The 15,718-nt window shown below is 47.5% G+C and overlaps 1 protein-coding gene across 1 annotated transcript in view; it reads left to right on the top strand.

Moving 5' to 3' along the window:
* The window catches only part of LOC123660974 (pecanex-like protein 1), a 52,767-nt gene that overhangs the window by 20,491 nt on the left and 16,558 nt on the right, over positions 1 to 15,718 (top strand). Inside the window, exons 12-18 of the mRNA XM_045595992.1 lie at positions 894 to 1,090; positions 8,174 to 8,343; positions 8,838 to 9,011; positions 13,053 to 13,200; positions 14,725 to 14,876; positions 15,122 to 15,305; positions 15,541 to 15,710. Of these exons, the coding sequence (XP_045451948.1) occupies positions 894 to 1,090; positions 8,174 to 8,343; positions 8,838 to 9,011; positions 13,053 to 13,200; positions 14,725 to 14,876; positions 15,122 to 15,305; positions 15,541 to 15,710 (1,195 nt within the window). The remainder of the gene's footprint in view (positions 1 to 893; positions 1,091 to 8,173; positions 8,344 to 8,837; positions 9,012 to 13,052; positions 13,201 to 14,724; positions 14,877 to 15,121; positions 15,306 to 15,540; positions 15,711 to 15,718) is intronic.

The raw sequence follows: 15,718 nt of genomic DNA, 5'->3' as shown, positions 1-15,718 counted from the left end.
TGAGTGAGTGCGGCCGCAGAGGGCGCGTGTGATGAGCGTGTTGTGAGTGAGTGCGGCCGCAGAGGGCGCGTGTGATGAGCGTGTTGTGAGTGAGTGCGGCCGCAGAGGGCGCGTGCGGCGCGCGCTGGCTGTGCGGCGGGCGCGTGTGATGAGCGTGTTGTGAGTGAGTGCGGCCGCAGAGGGCGCGTGCGGCGCGCGCTGGCTGTGCGGTGGGCGCGTGTGATGAGCGTGTTGTGAGTGAGTGCGGCCGCAGAGGGCGCGTGTGATGAGCGTGTTGTGAGTGAGTGCGGCCGCAGAGGGCGCGTGTGATGAGCGTGTTGTGAGTGAGTGCGGCCGCAGAGGGCGCGTGCGGCGCGCGCTGGCTGTGCGGCGGGCGCGTGTGATGAGCGTGTTGTGAGTGAGTGCGGCCGCAGAGGGCGCGTGTGATGAGCGTGTTGTGAGTGAGTGCGGCCGCAGCGGGCGCGTGTGATGAGCGTGTTGTGAGTGAGTGCGGCCGCAGAGGGCGCGTGCGGCGCGCGCTGGCTGTGCGGCGGGCGCGTGTGATGAGCGTGTTGTGAGTGAGTGCGGCCGCAGAGGGCGCGTGTGATGAGCGTGTTGTGAGTGAGTGCGGCCGCAGAGGGCGCGTGCGGCGCGCGCTGGCTGTGCGGCGGGCGCGTGTGATGAGCGTGTTGTGAGTGAGTGCGGCCGCAGAGGGCGCGTGCGGCGCGCGCTGGCTGTGCGGCGGGCGCGTGTGATGGGCGTGTTGTGAGTGAGTGCGGCCGCAGAGGGCGCGTGTGATGAGCGTGTTGTGAGTGAGTGCGGCCGCAGAGGGCGCGTGTGATGAGCGTGTTGTGAGTGAGTGCGGCCGCAGAGGGCGCGTGTGATGAGCGTGTTGTGAGTGAGTGCGGCCGCAGAGGGCGCGTGCGGCGCGCGCTGGCTGTGCGGCGGGCGCGTGCTGGCGCCGGGCGCGTGCTGGGCGCTGCGCTGGCTGGCGTGGCAGCTGGCGGCCGCGCGCTACGTGCTGGAGGGCTACTCCGTCACCGACAACAGCGCCGTCTCCATGCTGCAGGTCTTCGACTTCCGGAAGGTTCTGCTCACCTACTATGTCAAGGTATGCCATTCAACTTCACATATCAATGTTATAAATTCCTCGAATTATTGTATATCTGCTCAAAAAAGTTTTTGTATAACAGTTTTTTATAACACATTAATTTAATGCTCTGTATATAAACTCAAATAAGATTCTTATAAAAATATCCAAAATGGCTTGAGTGCTAATCAGAGCTCGTAATTTAACTCGTGAAATTAATAAAAGCTCTGTAATTAGCGTCTAGTGTGATTGCTGCAATACTGGGCTAGGCTATAGACAATCGGGCGCCGATTTATGGGGTTTTGGTTTTGACAGTGTCACGGTTCCCCTGGTCTATTAAGGAAGTAAATAAAACCAGGGTAACATGAACTTAAAAAAATTTATTAGAATAATTAACCCGGTGAGGTAGAAAATAAAAAAAAAAATGTACGTATATGGGCGGGGTCGAGCACCCAATTCACACAAGCTCCAAATGCAGTTCGGCTCAGGTACTCTCCTGGTTCGCCGTGCAGGTGATATTCCCGGGAGTCGCGTGGCAGGATTCCGCTTTCGACCGGGGGCGGCAGGAACGGGTAGTTCAAGACCCGGCGGAGTGCACTCTCGTCGTCGGGGTTAGGTGGAAACGTCGAAATTGGTTTGAACGTCGTAATTGGTGAGCCAAACGTCGAAATCGGTGACCCAATCGTCGAACCCCAGTTTGGGGGCGATAAACACTGACACTATAATATTTGTTGAATCGAGACAACGCTAAGCAAGGATCACACAATTTTATAAAGTACGGTTACGATGCTTAAATATATATTAGCCACCGTATAGAGACCGTAATAAAAGGTGTGATGTGCGTTAACTATTTCTTGAGACAAAATTCCAAAAATGAATGACGCGGCGGCGACCAGTACTGCCGTTTTTATAAGCCGAGACAAAAGATTCATTTGAATTTTTGAAAAAGATAAAATGTTGCCCGCGCGAATATATAAATGCCGGTTGATGAATTTATTATTTTTTTGTAGAAAAAAATAATTTATGATAAAATAGTGTATCATAAATTACTGTAGATTTTCATTTCATTTAATTATAATAAACTAATGTTTTTTTTTTTTAAAGAAAAATCATTTCACGTATTTAAAATATTAAATTTAAGCATATTTTAATTTAGCAGCACAAATAATGTACGTATAACGTTACAACAGTTAGGTTGAGTTACCCTCTGGTACCACTCCCACCGTGTGCAAGCCCGTGGTTACGGAGATATCATGGTTAAAGTTTGGGCGCTGCGCTGGCGCTGCGAGGTTAAAATTGTGTTATTTAGAGCTATCAAAATACCTTAGAGCTCCACGTCTGACTCCACCTTAGCTCCGGTGCTGCGGAAAGTGCACACATGCTCCGTTCCGCAACTTTCACACCTTATTTTCGAACAGGAGTACGTAATTATTGTGTTTGCTCGCAAACAAAAAAAAAAACCGACTTCAATTACATCGAAGAGTAATAAAACGTAGATCGACGAAAAAATTGTCAAGTAACTACGCGTTATCAAAGATTACTCAAAAAGTAGTTATCAAATCTCGATAAAATTTATATGTGACCACATGATAAATATCAGCTTTCGATTAAATTAAAAATTATCAAAATCGGTACACCCAGTAAAAAGTTATAGCGGATTTTCGAGAGTTTCCCTCGATTTCTCTGGGATCCCATCATCAGATCTTGGTTTCCTTATCATGGTACCAAACAAGAGATATGGCCTTTCCAAATAAAAAAGAATTATCAAAATCGGTACATCTAGTAGAAAGTTATGCGGTATAATATACAACGTAGGTCGACAAAAAAAGCGTCAAGTAAAAACGCATTATTAGATATAACTCGAAAAGTAGTTGTTAGATCTCAAATAAATTTAAATGGGACCAATTGACATACACCACCTTTCGATTAAAAAAAAAGTTGCCGAAATCTGTCCACCCGGTCAGAAGTTCTGATGTAACATACATTAAAAAAAAACACACAAATAAATAGCACACATATTTAAATTAAACGTATAATTCCGCCTCGACTGATCCCTAAAAATTCTGGTGATATGAATTGTAAACCATAAATCCTCAGCACTAGATTGCCATTGCGGCTTAAAAGTAACTAATAAATCCCGTCACCTCGCTAGTAGTACCCCACCACCCCGTGTTTGACGTGTTCTTGAATAATTCCGGTCACGGCGCCACACAACATACCGTTCGTCAAAAAGTTCACTATCCGATATCCCATCCAAGAGCCAAGTTCCTGTCAATGCAACAACATCATAATTGTTTAATCTTATATTACGCAAAAAAACATACGTTTTACTTCCCAGTTCTCTCACATTTTAATAATATAGATAGTTAAATTACTGTCATTAGCCATTTACACTACTCCAAACAACAAAATAAAGTGACAAAAATAACGAATTGCATTTCTTTAGAAAATTACAGAAGTAAAATACATTTAATTTTATTACACAAATAAAGATATTCATCATTATTCTATCACGCAAAATTAGTATTATACATACTAGTAAATAAATTAAAACCATCCGCAATACCGTAATAAAATAATAAAAGCGCAAAATAACATAAATAGTTTTAGTAATATATACCCAGGTAGGGAGGGTAGTTCGAAATAACTTGTTCGGCAATATATAACGCATCCGATTTGTATAATAAGAACGATTCCATGGGAGTTCAAAAGGTGGGCCGCTGTCATTCGCAATTTGACAAACAACTCGAATAGTGACTTATAATATAAAACAGACGTAATAAGCAGTAAAGAGTGAAATATAATTACTAAGGATCGTGTGCACACTATGATAAATATAAAAAATACATTAAAAGATGTAAAGAAAAAATTAACAAAAATAGAAATTGAACGAATACGTAGTAAATGAACTACTTGTACTAGTTTAGATCAAATCCTGAATTATTTAGGTTAGCACCGATTTTTTCAAGGTCACTTTTCTGCGTGATGGTTACCACTGGAGACGTGGAGTTCTTTCTGGTGAAGATTTTAGCATACTTAACCCTGACATACGCTTCAGCCTGTAATATTCCACTACTGGGCATAGGCCTCTTTCCCCATGTAGGAGAAGGATCAGAGCTTAATCCACTACGCTGCTCCAATGCGGGTTGGCGGATATATTCCCTACTATGAGTAACGATCGCTATCAGGTGTACATGATAACAACCGGGACCGACGGCGGCTAAGATCTAGACTAGGAAAAACCGAATTAGGGGTTTTTGGGTGTGTTAATACAAGGTAACACTGCCACACTTCGAACTGCCACAATTCTGGTTATGGAGATATCCATGGTTAAAGTTTTGAGATTAGAAGAAGAATTTAAAGCTATTATAATACCTTTGAGCTCCGCGTCTGACTTCACCTTAGCTCCGGCGCTGCGGGCAGTGCAATCCATACGCCGTTTCACAACTTTATAAGTTATTTTCGAACAGGAGCACGTAAAAACGATCTCGACTCCAAGATCAACAAACGATACAACTTGCGGTAACCATGCTTAGTTCCGTAGCTTTCAGATGTTATATTCACATTTCGCACTTGATATTAACATTTCAGACTTTAAGCTATTGTTTTTACACGGTTTTTTATCAAACGATGTAACTGATGTTTAATGACTGAGATATAGATGCTTTAAAAAAAATGGCTCCACTATCGTTTCGCTCCAAACCAATGTAAGCATAAATTCATTTTTTGTTTAAATAACTGTAAAGGCAAAGGTCTAAGACCATACAGCCTTGTTTCATGTTGTTTTTTTAATTAAATATATTTTCTTTTTATTTACTGTTATAAAATTACGTCGATAAACGGTGTAATTTTTAAATTAGATAGGTTAGGGTTATTTTTATATTTTTGTAACAAAACTATTTCTATAAACGGTGTAATTTTTACCCGACTGCCAAGGAAGGGTTATGTTTTTCGCGCGTATCTTGTATGTATGTATATTTGTATGTAATATTCTTTACTACCTCATATTTCCAGAACCACTGAACGGATTTACATAATTGAGGTATTGTTAGGTTCGTCTTAGCTGCCCAAGTGTTCTTAGATAGGTGACATTAAAAAAAATCAAACATGGCGGCTGCGCGAAGCCATTGTAGTTAATGAAAAAAAATTTTTTTTCTCGAATACTACAATATGGGTATCAAATTGAAGGGCACAATACAAGGATTTTAAAAAGGTATATCATGATTATTATTACCGCAATACTAATAAAGAAATACAATATTAAAGTTTAAAAAATGTGGACTTTGCTCTTTCCCACGCCTATACCATGCCAAACTCGCCTCCTAGGCGACTATCAACTTCGGGGTGTAGCCTTTCTAATAAAATACAATGGTTAAAAAAACACAATTAAAATTACTAATAAAAATTAATAAAATAATGTCACACCAATTTACAATTACATTAATAAAATCAATAACAAATACATAATACCAAATACAAACAAATAATTTTCATAATAATTTCATTATATTAAAACTAATAGTTGTTGACTTAAGCAGTCACTTATTTGCTAAAGGTCAGGCTTACGTTGCTTTGAGCAGAGTGAGATCTTTCTCCGGGCTTAACAGTTCTCTTGACCCTAAAAAATTACTTAATCAACCACATGATGTAAACTGTTTTAATGAATTGAACCGATTACGTAATTTGTCTGACTGAAAAGACATAAATAAAATAATAGTTAAAAACAAAACAAAAAACCCGCCTGCGTGAAGAACAACTAATAGAAAATCAACTGAAAAAGCTGGAACAAGATAAAAATTCAATATGCACACAAAGTCAGCGAAATAAATAGAAACAATATCAAACATTTTGTGCTGTACATTTAAAATATATTAATACGGTAGTCCTTCGAAACTTTATGCAACGTCGTAGATAATATGCAGTCGGAGGCATGCAATCGAAGGATAAGTCAAATCATTCTCTCTTTGTGCATGTCTCCGACTGCATGTTATCTACGACGTTGCATAAAGTTTCGAAGGACTACCGTATTTATATACTTTAAATGTACAGCACAAAATGTTTGATATTGTTTCTATTTATTTCGCTGACTTTGTGTGCATATTGAATTTTTATCTTGTTCCAGCTTTTTCAGTTGATTTTCTATTAGTTGTTCTTCACGCAGGCGGGTTTTTTGTTTTGTTTTTAATTATTATTTTATTAAATTAGATAGGTTAGGGTTATTTTTTTTTTTTAGTAACAAAACTATGTCTATAAAGGATGTAATTTTTAAATTACATAGGTTAGGGTTAATTTTTTTTAGTAAAAATCTGTGTCTATAAACGGTGTAATTTTTAAATTAGATAGGTTAGGGTCTTTTTTGTAACGGAATTATGCCTATAAACGGCTTCTGAGGTCAGATTATGGTAAAAAAAATTTATTCATGTCATGTTTTTCACTTCATTATATTTTATTTATTTATTGTCATATAAAATGAACTAAATATTGAGTATTTTTCGTTTTTTTTTTTTTTTTTTTTTTTTTTAAATAAATAAAAATAAAATATATTTAACTAAAAAACATAACATGAAACAAGGCTGTATGGTCTAAGACCTATGCCTTTACAGTTATTTAAACAAAAACAATGAATTTATGCTTACATTGTTTTGAAGCGAAACGATAAGTGGCCTGTCATTTTTTATTAAAACATCTATTTCTCAGTTGTTAAACATTAGTTGTATCGTTTGTTAAAAAACCGCGTGAAAACGTTAAATTAACGTGTGGAATGTTAAAATCAAGTGCGAAATGTGAAAATAACATGTGAAAACTATGGAACGGAGCATGAGTAACGTAAGTTGTATCGTTTGTTGATCTTGGAGTCGAGATCGTTTTTATTTCGAAAATAACTTATGAAACGTGAAAAAAACGTGTGAAATATGAAAATAGCGCGTGAAATGTGAAAAAAACGCTCCTGAAATGTGAAAATAATGTGTGAAAGCTGCGAAATTCTTCTTCTAACCTCAAAACTTTAACCATGGATATCTCCATAACCATGGGGTGTCGAACTGTGACAGTGGTACCAGGGGTAGCGTTCCCTTCGCCTTTTTCGGTACACCTTTGATTTCGACATTATTTGTTCGGAGCCATTGTTGCGTTGCATCTCTTCTTCAAGTGCTCCCACTCGTGACTTAAGCGAACTTAGCTCGTCTTTGAAGTTTTCCACTATCTGCACCTTCTGTACAAGCAATTTTATTTTGTTGGTAAGACATTCCGCAACCACCTTGAACTGTACGACGTCCGTCTTGATTATATCAACGTCAGCAGCCAAACTTTGAAGGGGTGATAGTTGAGGTTGATCTCATCCAACTCCTGCATGACGTTCTCAAGGGTTAGAGAGCGTTGAGGTGTCAGCAAACCAGGTGAAGCAATGGTCTTACCGGTTGCTGTATTAGATGGTTTGCAAGTGGAACATCGCCAATGAGATTTACGAAAACCAAGCTTTCGCTATCCTTGTTCAGAAATCCCGCCACAAGCAAAATGAAAACCCTGTGCACATAAATTGCACATCACACCATCATATACTGATTCCTGGCAACGACCGCAAAAAGAATCCATGGTGAAAGGAAATAAAATTAAATATAGCTATGGTGCGACCCTGCGACCCACTGGCTTGACGAGCCCTAAATACGGAGAACAAGCGTAAAAACAAAGGAGTCGTGCGCACCGTATCGAGCCGAGAGGCGTACTGATTTTTGTCTAAATAACTGTATGTAAAATAATAACACAGTAACAATTATTAAAAATATCTATGGGTAAAGTTTTGAAGCTAGAATAACGCTTGGCTCTGGTGCTGCATCCGTGCCACGGTGTTGCCGCTGTCATGAAATTATGTCGGTGCAGCATAATTTCGTTACAAAAAAAAAAAATCCTAGCCTATCTAACTTCACAATTAGACCGTAATCCATAACGTAACCACGATATCTCCATTACCATGGGGTTTCGAACGGTGGGAGTGGTACCAGAGGGTAAATTCCCCCCCTCCACCCCAAACTCCATAAATCGTCGCCCGATTGTCTATAGCCCTACCCCAATACTACATTACCAATGTTGCCTTACTTCTATTTTTAGAGCATTGTTTACTACACAATTCAGTCGAATAAGCTAGAGGAGTGGTTGTCATCACCCGAACTTAGCGAGGCACTAAAGCCGATGGGAGAAAGATCGTTCGTCGACTTGGATCCGATCTTCAATGTCAATCTCGATGAGGATTACGATTTTCGAGCGTCTGGAATTACTAGGTAATGTTCTTTTTTATATTTACTACAAAACTTTAATAAGTCTATCATTATAATGTAACAACTTTTTCGAATTTTATCGCGGTTTATTAAGTTTTTTAAAAGTCCGACGTTTCGGATACTTTACAACAACCATGGTCACGGGAGGACATCGAAGATAGGGCGGGGGGGGGGGGTTATTTCGTTCTGATGATTGAAATCCTCAGAAACATTAGAAAAGTCTTATCATTTATAGATATTCTGTTTAAAATTTACACGTGTGTATAGAAAGTTGAAAAAAAATCAAAAAAATTTCGTGTTTTACCTTCAAAACGACACATTTCCCATACTAACTTTTGTTCTTTAATTGACCCGCTTTGGGAGTAGACTTTCTAAAAGTTCGTCCAAAAACCCTAGCTCATTTTCGAGTCTGATCAATCGATCAGTCGGGACCTGTTGCTTTATACGAATAGACAAAACTGTCAGGTGGTAAAGTGACGATGGTGTCGGTGGTGCAGGAGCCGCTTCTGCGCCGTGTACCAGGAGTGGGCGGTGCACTGCGCGGCGCGGCGCGGCGCGGGCTGGAGGCGGCGCGCGGCGGCGCGGGACTCGCCGCTGGTGACGCTGTGCTTCGCGCTCAGCCTGCTGGGCCGCCGCGCGCTGGCCGCCGCGCAGCACCTGTCCGCCTCCAGGTACACTCGCACCGCACTGTACTGTACTGTACTGTACTCGCCGCTGGTGACGCTGTGCTTCGCGCTCAGCCTGCTGGGCCGCCGCGCGCTGGCCGCCGCGCAGCACCTGTCCGCCTCCAGGTACACTCGCACCGCACTGTACTGTACTGTACTGTACTCGCCGCTGGTGACGCTGTGCTTCGCGCTCAGCCTGCTGGGCCGCCGCGCGCTGGCCGCCGCGCAGCACCTGTCCGCCTCCAGGTACACTCGCACCGCACTGTACTGTACTGTACTGTACTCGCCGCTGGTGACGCTGTGCTTCGCGCTCAGCCTGCTGGGCCGCCGCGCGCTGGCCGCCGCGCAGCACCTGTCCGCCTCCAGGTACACTCGCACCGCACTGTACTGTACTGTACTGTACTCGCCGCTGGTGACGCTGTGCTTCGCGCTCAGCCTGCTGGGCCGCCGCGCGCTGGCCGCCGCGCAGCACCTGTCCGCCTCCAGGTACACTCGCACCGCACTGTACTGTACTGTACTGTACTCGCCGCTGGTGACGCTGTGCTTCGCGCTCAGCCTGCTGGGCCGCCGCGCGCTGGCCGCCGCGCAGCACCTGTCCGCCTCCAGGTACACTCGCACCGCACTGTACTGTACTGTACTGTACTCGCCGCTGGTGACGCTGTGCTTCGCGCTCAGCCTGCTGGGCCGCCGCGCGCTGGCCGCCGCGCAGCACCTGTCCGCCTCCAGGTACACTCGCACCGCACTGTACTGTACTGTACTGTACTCGCCGCTGGTGACGCTGTGCTTCGCGCTCAGCCTGCTGGGCCGCCGCGCGCTGGCCGCCGCGCAGCACCTGTCCGCCTCCAGGTACACTCGCACCGCACTGTACTGTACTGTACTGTACTCGCCGCTGGTGACGCTGTGCTTCGCGCTCAGCCTGCTGGGCCGCCGCGCGCTGGCCGCCGCGCAGCACCTGTCCGCCTCCAGGTACACTCGCACCGCACTGTACTGTACTGTACTGTACTCGCCGCTGGTGACGCTGTGCTTCGCGCTCAGCCTGCTGGGCCGCCGCGCGCTGGCCGCCGCGCAGCACCTGTCCGCCTCCAGGTACACTCGCACCGCACTGTACTGTACTGTACTGTACTCGCCGCTGGTGACGCTGTGCTTCGCGCTCAGCCTGCTGGGCCGCCGCGCGCTGGCCGCCGCGCAGCACCTGTCCGCCTCCAGGTACACTCGCACCGCACTGTACTGTACTGTACTGTACTCGCCGCTGGTGACGCTGTGCTTCGCGCTCAGCCTGCTGGGCCGCCGCGCGCTGGCCGCCGCGCAGCACCTGTCCGCCTCCAGGTACACTCGCACCGCACTGTACTGTACTGTACTGTACTCGCCGCTGGTGACGCTGTGCTTCGCGCTCAGCCTGCTGGGCCGCCGCGCGCTGGCCGCCGCGCAGCACCTGTCCGCCTCCAGGTACACTCGCACCGCACTGTACTGTACTGTACTGTACTCGCCGCTGGTGACGCTGTGCTTCGCGCTCAGCCTGCTGGGCCGCCGCGCGCTGGCCGCCGCGCAGCACCTGTCCGCCTCCAGGTACACTCGCACCGCACTGTACTGTACTGTACTGTACTCGCCGCTGGTGACGCTGTGCTTCGCGCTCAGCCTGCTGGGCCGCCGCGCGCTGGCCGCCGCGCAGCACCTGTCCGCCTCCAGGTACACTCGCACCGCACTGTACTGTACTGTACTGTACTCGCCGCTGGTGACGCTGTGCTTCGCGCTCAGCCTGCTGGGCCGCCGCGCGCTGGCCGCCGCGCAGCACCTGTCCGCCTCCAGGTACACTCGCACCGCACTGTACTGTACTGTACTGTACTCGCCGCTGGTGACGCTGTGCTTCGCGCTCAGCCTGCTGGGCCGCCGCGCGCTGGCCGCCGCGCAGCACCTGTCCGCCTCCAGGTACACTCGCACCGCACTGTACTGTACTGTACTGTACTCGCCGCTGGTGACGCTGTGCTTCGCGCTCAGCCTGCTGGGCCGCCGCGCGCTGGCCGCCGCGCAGCACCTGTCCGCCTCCAGGTACACTCGCACCGCACTGTACTGTACTGTACTGTACTCGCCGCTGGTGACGCTGTGCTTCGCGCTCAGCCTGCTGGGCCGCCGCGCGCTGGCCGCCGCGCAGCACCTGTCCGCCTCCAGGTACACTCGCACCGCACTGTACTGTACTGTACTGTACTCGCCGCTGGTGACGCTGTGCTTCGCGCTCAGCCTGCTGGGCCGCCGCGCGCTGGCCGCCGCGCAGCACCTGTCCGCCTCCAGGTACACTCGCACCGCACTGTACTGTACTGTACTGTACTCGCCGCTGGTGACGCTGTGCTTCGCGCTCAGCCTGCTGGGCCGCCGCGCGCTGGCCGCCGCGCAGCACCTGTCCGCCTCCAGGTACACTCGCACCGCACTGTACTGTACTGTACTGTACTCGCCGCTGGTGACGCTGTGCTTCGCGCTCAGCCTGCTGGGCCGCCGCGCGCTGGCCGCCGCGCAGCACCTGTCCGCCTCCAGGTACACTCGCACCGCACTGTACTGTACTGTACTGTACTCGCCGCTGGTGACGCTGTGCTTCGCGCTCAGCCTGCTGGGCCGCCGCGCGCTGGCCGCCGCGCAGCACCTGTCCGCCTCCAGGTACACTCGCACCGCACTGTACTGTACTGTACTGTACTCGCCGCTGGTGACGCTGTGCTTCGCGCTCAGCCTGCTGGGCCGCCGCGCGCTGGCCGCCGCGCAGCACCTGTCCGCCTCCAGGTACACTCGCACCGCACTGTACTGTACTGTACTGTACTCGCCGCTGGTGACGCTGTGCTTCGCGCTCAGCCTGCTGGGCCGCCGCGCGCTGGCCGCCGCGCAGCACCTGTCCGCCTCCAGGTACACTCGCACCGCACTGTACTGTACTGTACTGTACTCGCCGCTGGTGACGCTGTGCTTCGCGCTCAGCCTGCTGGGCCGCCGCGCGCTGGCCGCCGCGCAGCACCTGTCCGCCTCCAGGTACACTCGCACCGCACTGTACTGTACTGTACTGTACTCGCCGCTGGTGACGCTGTGCTTCGCGCTCAGCCTGCTGGGCCGCCGCGCGCTGGCCGCCGCGCAGCACCTGTCCGCCTCCAGGTACACTCGCACCGCACTGTACTGTACTGTACTGTACTCGCCGCTGGTGACGCTGTGCTTCGCGCTCAGCCTGCTGGGCCGCCGCGCGCTGGCCGCCGCGCAGCACCTGTCCGCCTCCAGGTACACTCGCACCGCACTGTACTGTACTGTACTGTACTCGCCGCTGGTGACGCTGTGCTTCGCGCTCAGCCTGCTGGGCCGCCGCGCGCTGGCCGCCGCGCAGCACCTGTCCGCCTCCAGGTACACTCGCACCGCACTGTACTGTACTGTACTGTACTCGCCGCTGGTGACGCTGTGCTTCGCGCTCAGCCTGCTGGGCCGCCGCGCGCTGGCCGCCGCGCAGCACCTGTCCGCCTCCAGGTACACTCGCACCGCACTGTACTGTACTGTACTGTACTCGCCGCTGGTGACGCTGTGCTTCGCGCTCAGCCTGCTGGGCCGCCGCACATCACCATAATTCAAATCATTTAATCAACGAGTTTGTCGATCTGAAATCTTAGTTGACATATACCAGTTGTAATTGTTTTTTTTTTTTATATCATTAGGTCGGCAAACAAGCGTACGGCTCACCTGATCGTAAGAGATTACCGTAGCTTATAGACGCCTACAATACCAGAAGCATCGAAAGCGCGTTGCCGATCCAATCCCCAATCCCCCCCAGGAGCTCTGGTCACCTTACTCACCGACAAGAACACATACTGCTTGAAAACAGTATTATTTGGCTGTGGTCTTCTGTAAGGTTAAGGTACTACCCCAGTCGGGCTGCTTCATATTTTGAGCAGGAAATTTCTGCTGTGCCCTACCTCAATTGAAATTTTTGTCATGTTTTGTCGTATTATTTTATTACACGATGATTCAGTCTAACTACTAAGTCTTAAGATTGTCCGCTATAACTTGTGACCATTTCCGTGTGTGCAGTAGCGTGGAGTTCTTCCTGTACGGACTGCACGCGCTGTTTAAGGGCGACTTTCGAATCACGTGCGCTCGTGACGAGTGGGTGTTCACGGACGTGGCGCTGCTTCACTCCGTACTGGCGCCCGCCGTACGCATGGCTCTCAAGCTGCACCAGGTACGTATTGTGGCGAGTGAATATGTGGCTATTGTAGTGTAACACGTATACCAGTGACGTTTGTATAAATCTAATAAAATCTAGCGTTAGAAAATTGTATTTTAATTTTAATATACGATAAGTCTATACTAATATTATAAAGAGGTGAAGTTTATAACTTTGTTTGTATGTAGGGGGTAATCTTCGCAAATACCGATCCGATCACGAAAATTCTTTCACGAACAGAAAGCTACACTATTCAGGAGTGACATAGGCTATATTTTATTGTAATTGAACAAAAAATTCTGTAAATAAGAAAAAGATTAAAATATAAAATCAAAATGGTAAATAAACTATCGCCATCTATCGCTATTAGAAAACAATTTATTAGTCTTTCGACGTTATTAATTTTGTCTTATTTTAGTCTATCGACGACGTTTTTTCGATTTTTGATAGATGACGTTGGAGCAACATATTATTTAAGTGCTATAAAATTTGTTCTTTAAAGTATGTTATTTGGTTAATATAATAATATTTAACGCCCAACGAAGTGGGCACGGGTCGGCTAGTGTATTATAAACACGAAGTGTTTGCAACTTAGAAAGAAGCGGTGAAAATTTGTTTGTAGACCATACACATAAATAGTTTGCAAATGATAAAAGTGTTATTAATAACATAAACAAATATAATAAAAAAGGAAAACCGACAAAGAGCACAGACAGCAATAGAAAAGTCAAGTGGTGGGAAGACCCACAAGGACTAACAATCAGACCAGAATTAAATATTTGTATAAACATAAATATCCACTCCGACCGGGAATCGAACGCTCAACCGACGGTGTTTAGGCGCCGCCGCCACGCACCATTGCACCAGAGTGGTTGTCAATAACTTAATACATTTCTTTTGAATTCACTAAATGTAGTCAACATTCATTAATAAGAAAATGTCAAAGCTAACTGTGATGTGTCTACCTACTTGTATATTTACAAAAAACCCTTGTTCACGTACATATTCGTGGCATGAATACATGACCAGTTGAGAATCGACTTTTGTTGTATTATATCATCTCCCGACGCCGCACAAATCACTTACTATACTACACTACTACACACTTATACATTACATACACTTACGTTCTGTGTCGGTATTAGTTGTTGGTCCTTCAAGCCGGATTTTTGTATTTTTAATAGACCCTATAATTAAAAGCAGTTTTAATCAGTACGTCGTAACTTATACCGAAATATGTATATGACTGAGGTAGAATACATCATGATATATTATACTTAACATCTGGAGCAGCCCTACTGGAGGAAGTACTTAGACTGTACAGAAGATCACAGCTAAATAATACTGCTTTCAAGCAGTGTTGTGCTTCTGTGGTGAGTAGGGTGACCAGAGCCCCTCGGGGGGATTGGAAGGAGGATCGACACCGCGCTTGTGATGCTTCTGGTGTTATAGGCGTCTATAAGGTACGGTAATCGCTTACCATCAGGTGAGCCGGACGCTTGTTTGTCGATCTAGCTGTATAAACAAATTTGTCTCTAGGACCACTTCATGTTCCCCGAGGAGTACTGCAGCAGCGCGGCGCTGTACGCGGCCATCTCGTCGCACTCGCAGCGCCTCGTCATCTGCCACGAGGCGGCGCCGGCGTGGCGCTACAACGTGCTCCGCGGCGCCCCGCACCTGCTGGCGCTCAGGTGCTGCGGTACCCTACCATAGACGGCCCGAGGCTGACAGAGGCATTGCCTAACACATCTTTGCTTTTCGATAATACAAGTACTTGAGTATCTCATTAAACCCGACTTAAATTCAGCTCGCTCTGCGTGATGGTCGAATATAGGTAGATTACTGTAATATTTTAGACACCACTCTATATATTTGATTTGAATTATATCAGCCACAGTGCTGCCCACGTCCGTGTCTAATTCGGACATTGTTTCAGGCACGTGATGGACGAGGGTAACGACGACTACAAGATAATAATGCTGAACAAGCGTCACCTCGGGTTCCGCGTGATCAAGTTGAACCGCGAGTGCGTGCGCGGCCTGTGGGCGGGCCAGCAGCAGGAGCTCGTGTACCTGCGGAACAGGAACCCCGAGAGGGGCTCCATACAGAACGCTAAGCAGGTGCGGCGGGTTATTGCAGGTCTTTACGTATTGCACCGAATGATCTGCACTCATAGAGCGATTTTTTTTTGTTACGCGTTTGTGAATTGCTAATCGCTTGTGTAATCGCTCACTAGTTTTCAAACGCATTTTGAATTGTAGTCCTCGCGTTAATTTTTTGATATATTTGGTTCCATAAAATGTATTATATTCTTCATATTAAATCGGCCTGATTTATGTTGAACGAATTCTGCAGGCTCTCCGCAACATAATCAACTCGTCGTGCGACCAGCCGATCGGCTACCCGATCTACGTGTCGCCGCTGACGACGTCGTACGCGGACACGTCGCCGCAGCTGTGCGAGCTGGCCGGCGGCCCGCTCACCGTGCGCGCCATCCGCGACCAGCTCGTGGCGCTCTGGGGGCGGTGAGTGG

The sequence above is a fragment of the Melitaea cinxia genome, chromosome 16 (assembly GCF_905220565.1).
Source record: "Melitaea cinxia chromosome 16, ilMelCinx1.1, whole genome shotgun sequence".
Lineage (NCBI taxonomy): Eukaryota > Metazoa > Arthropoda > Insecta > Lepidoptera > Nymphalidae > Melitaea > Melitaea cinxia.
The sequence above is the reverse complement of the archived record's forward strand: the minus strand, read 5'-3'. Positions and strand labels throughout refer to the sequence as shown.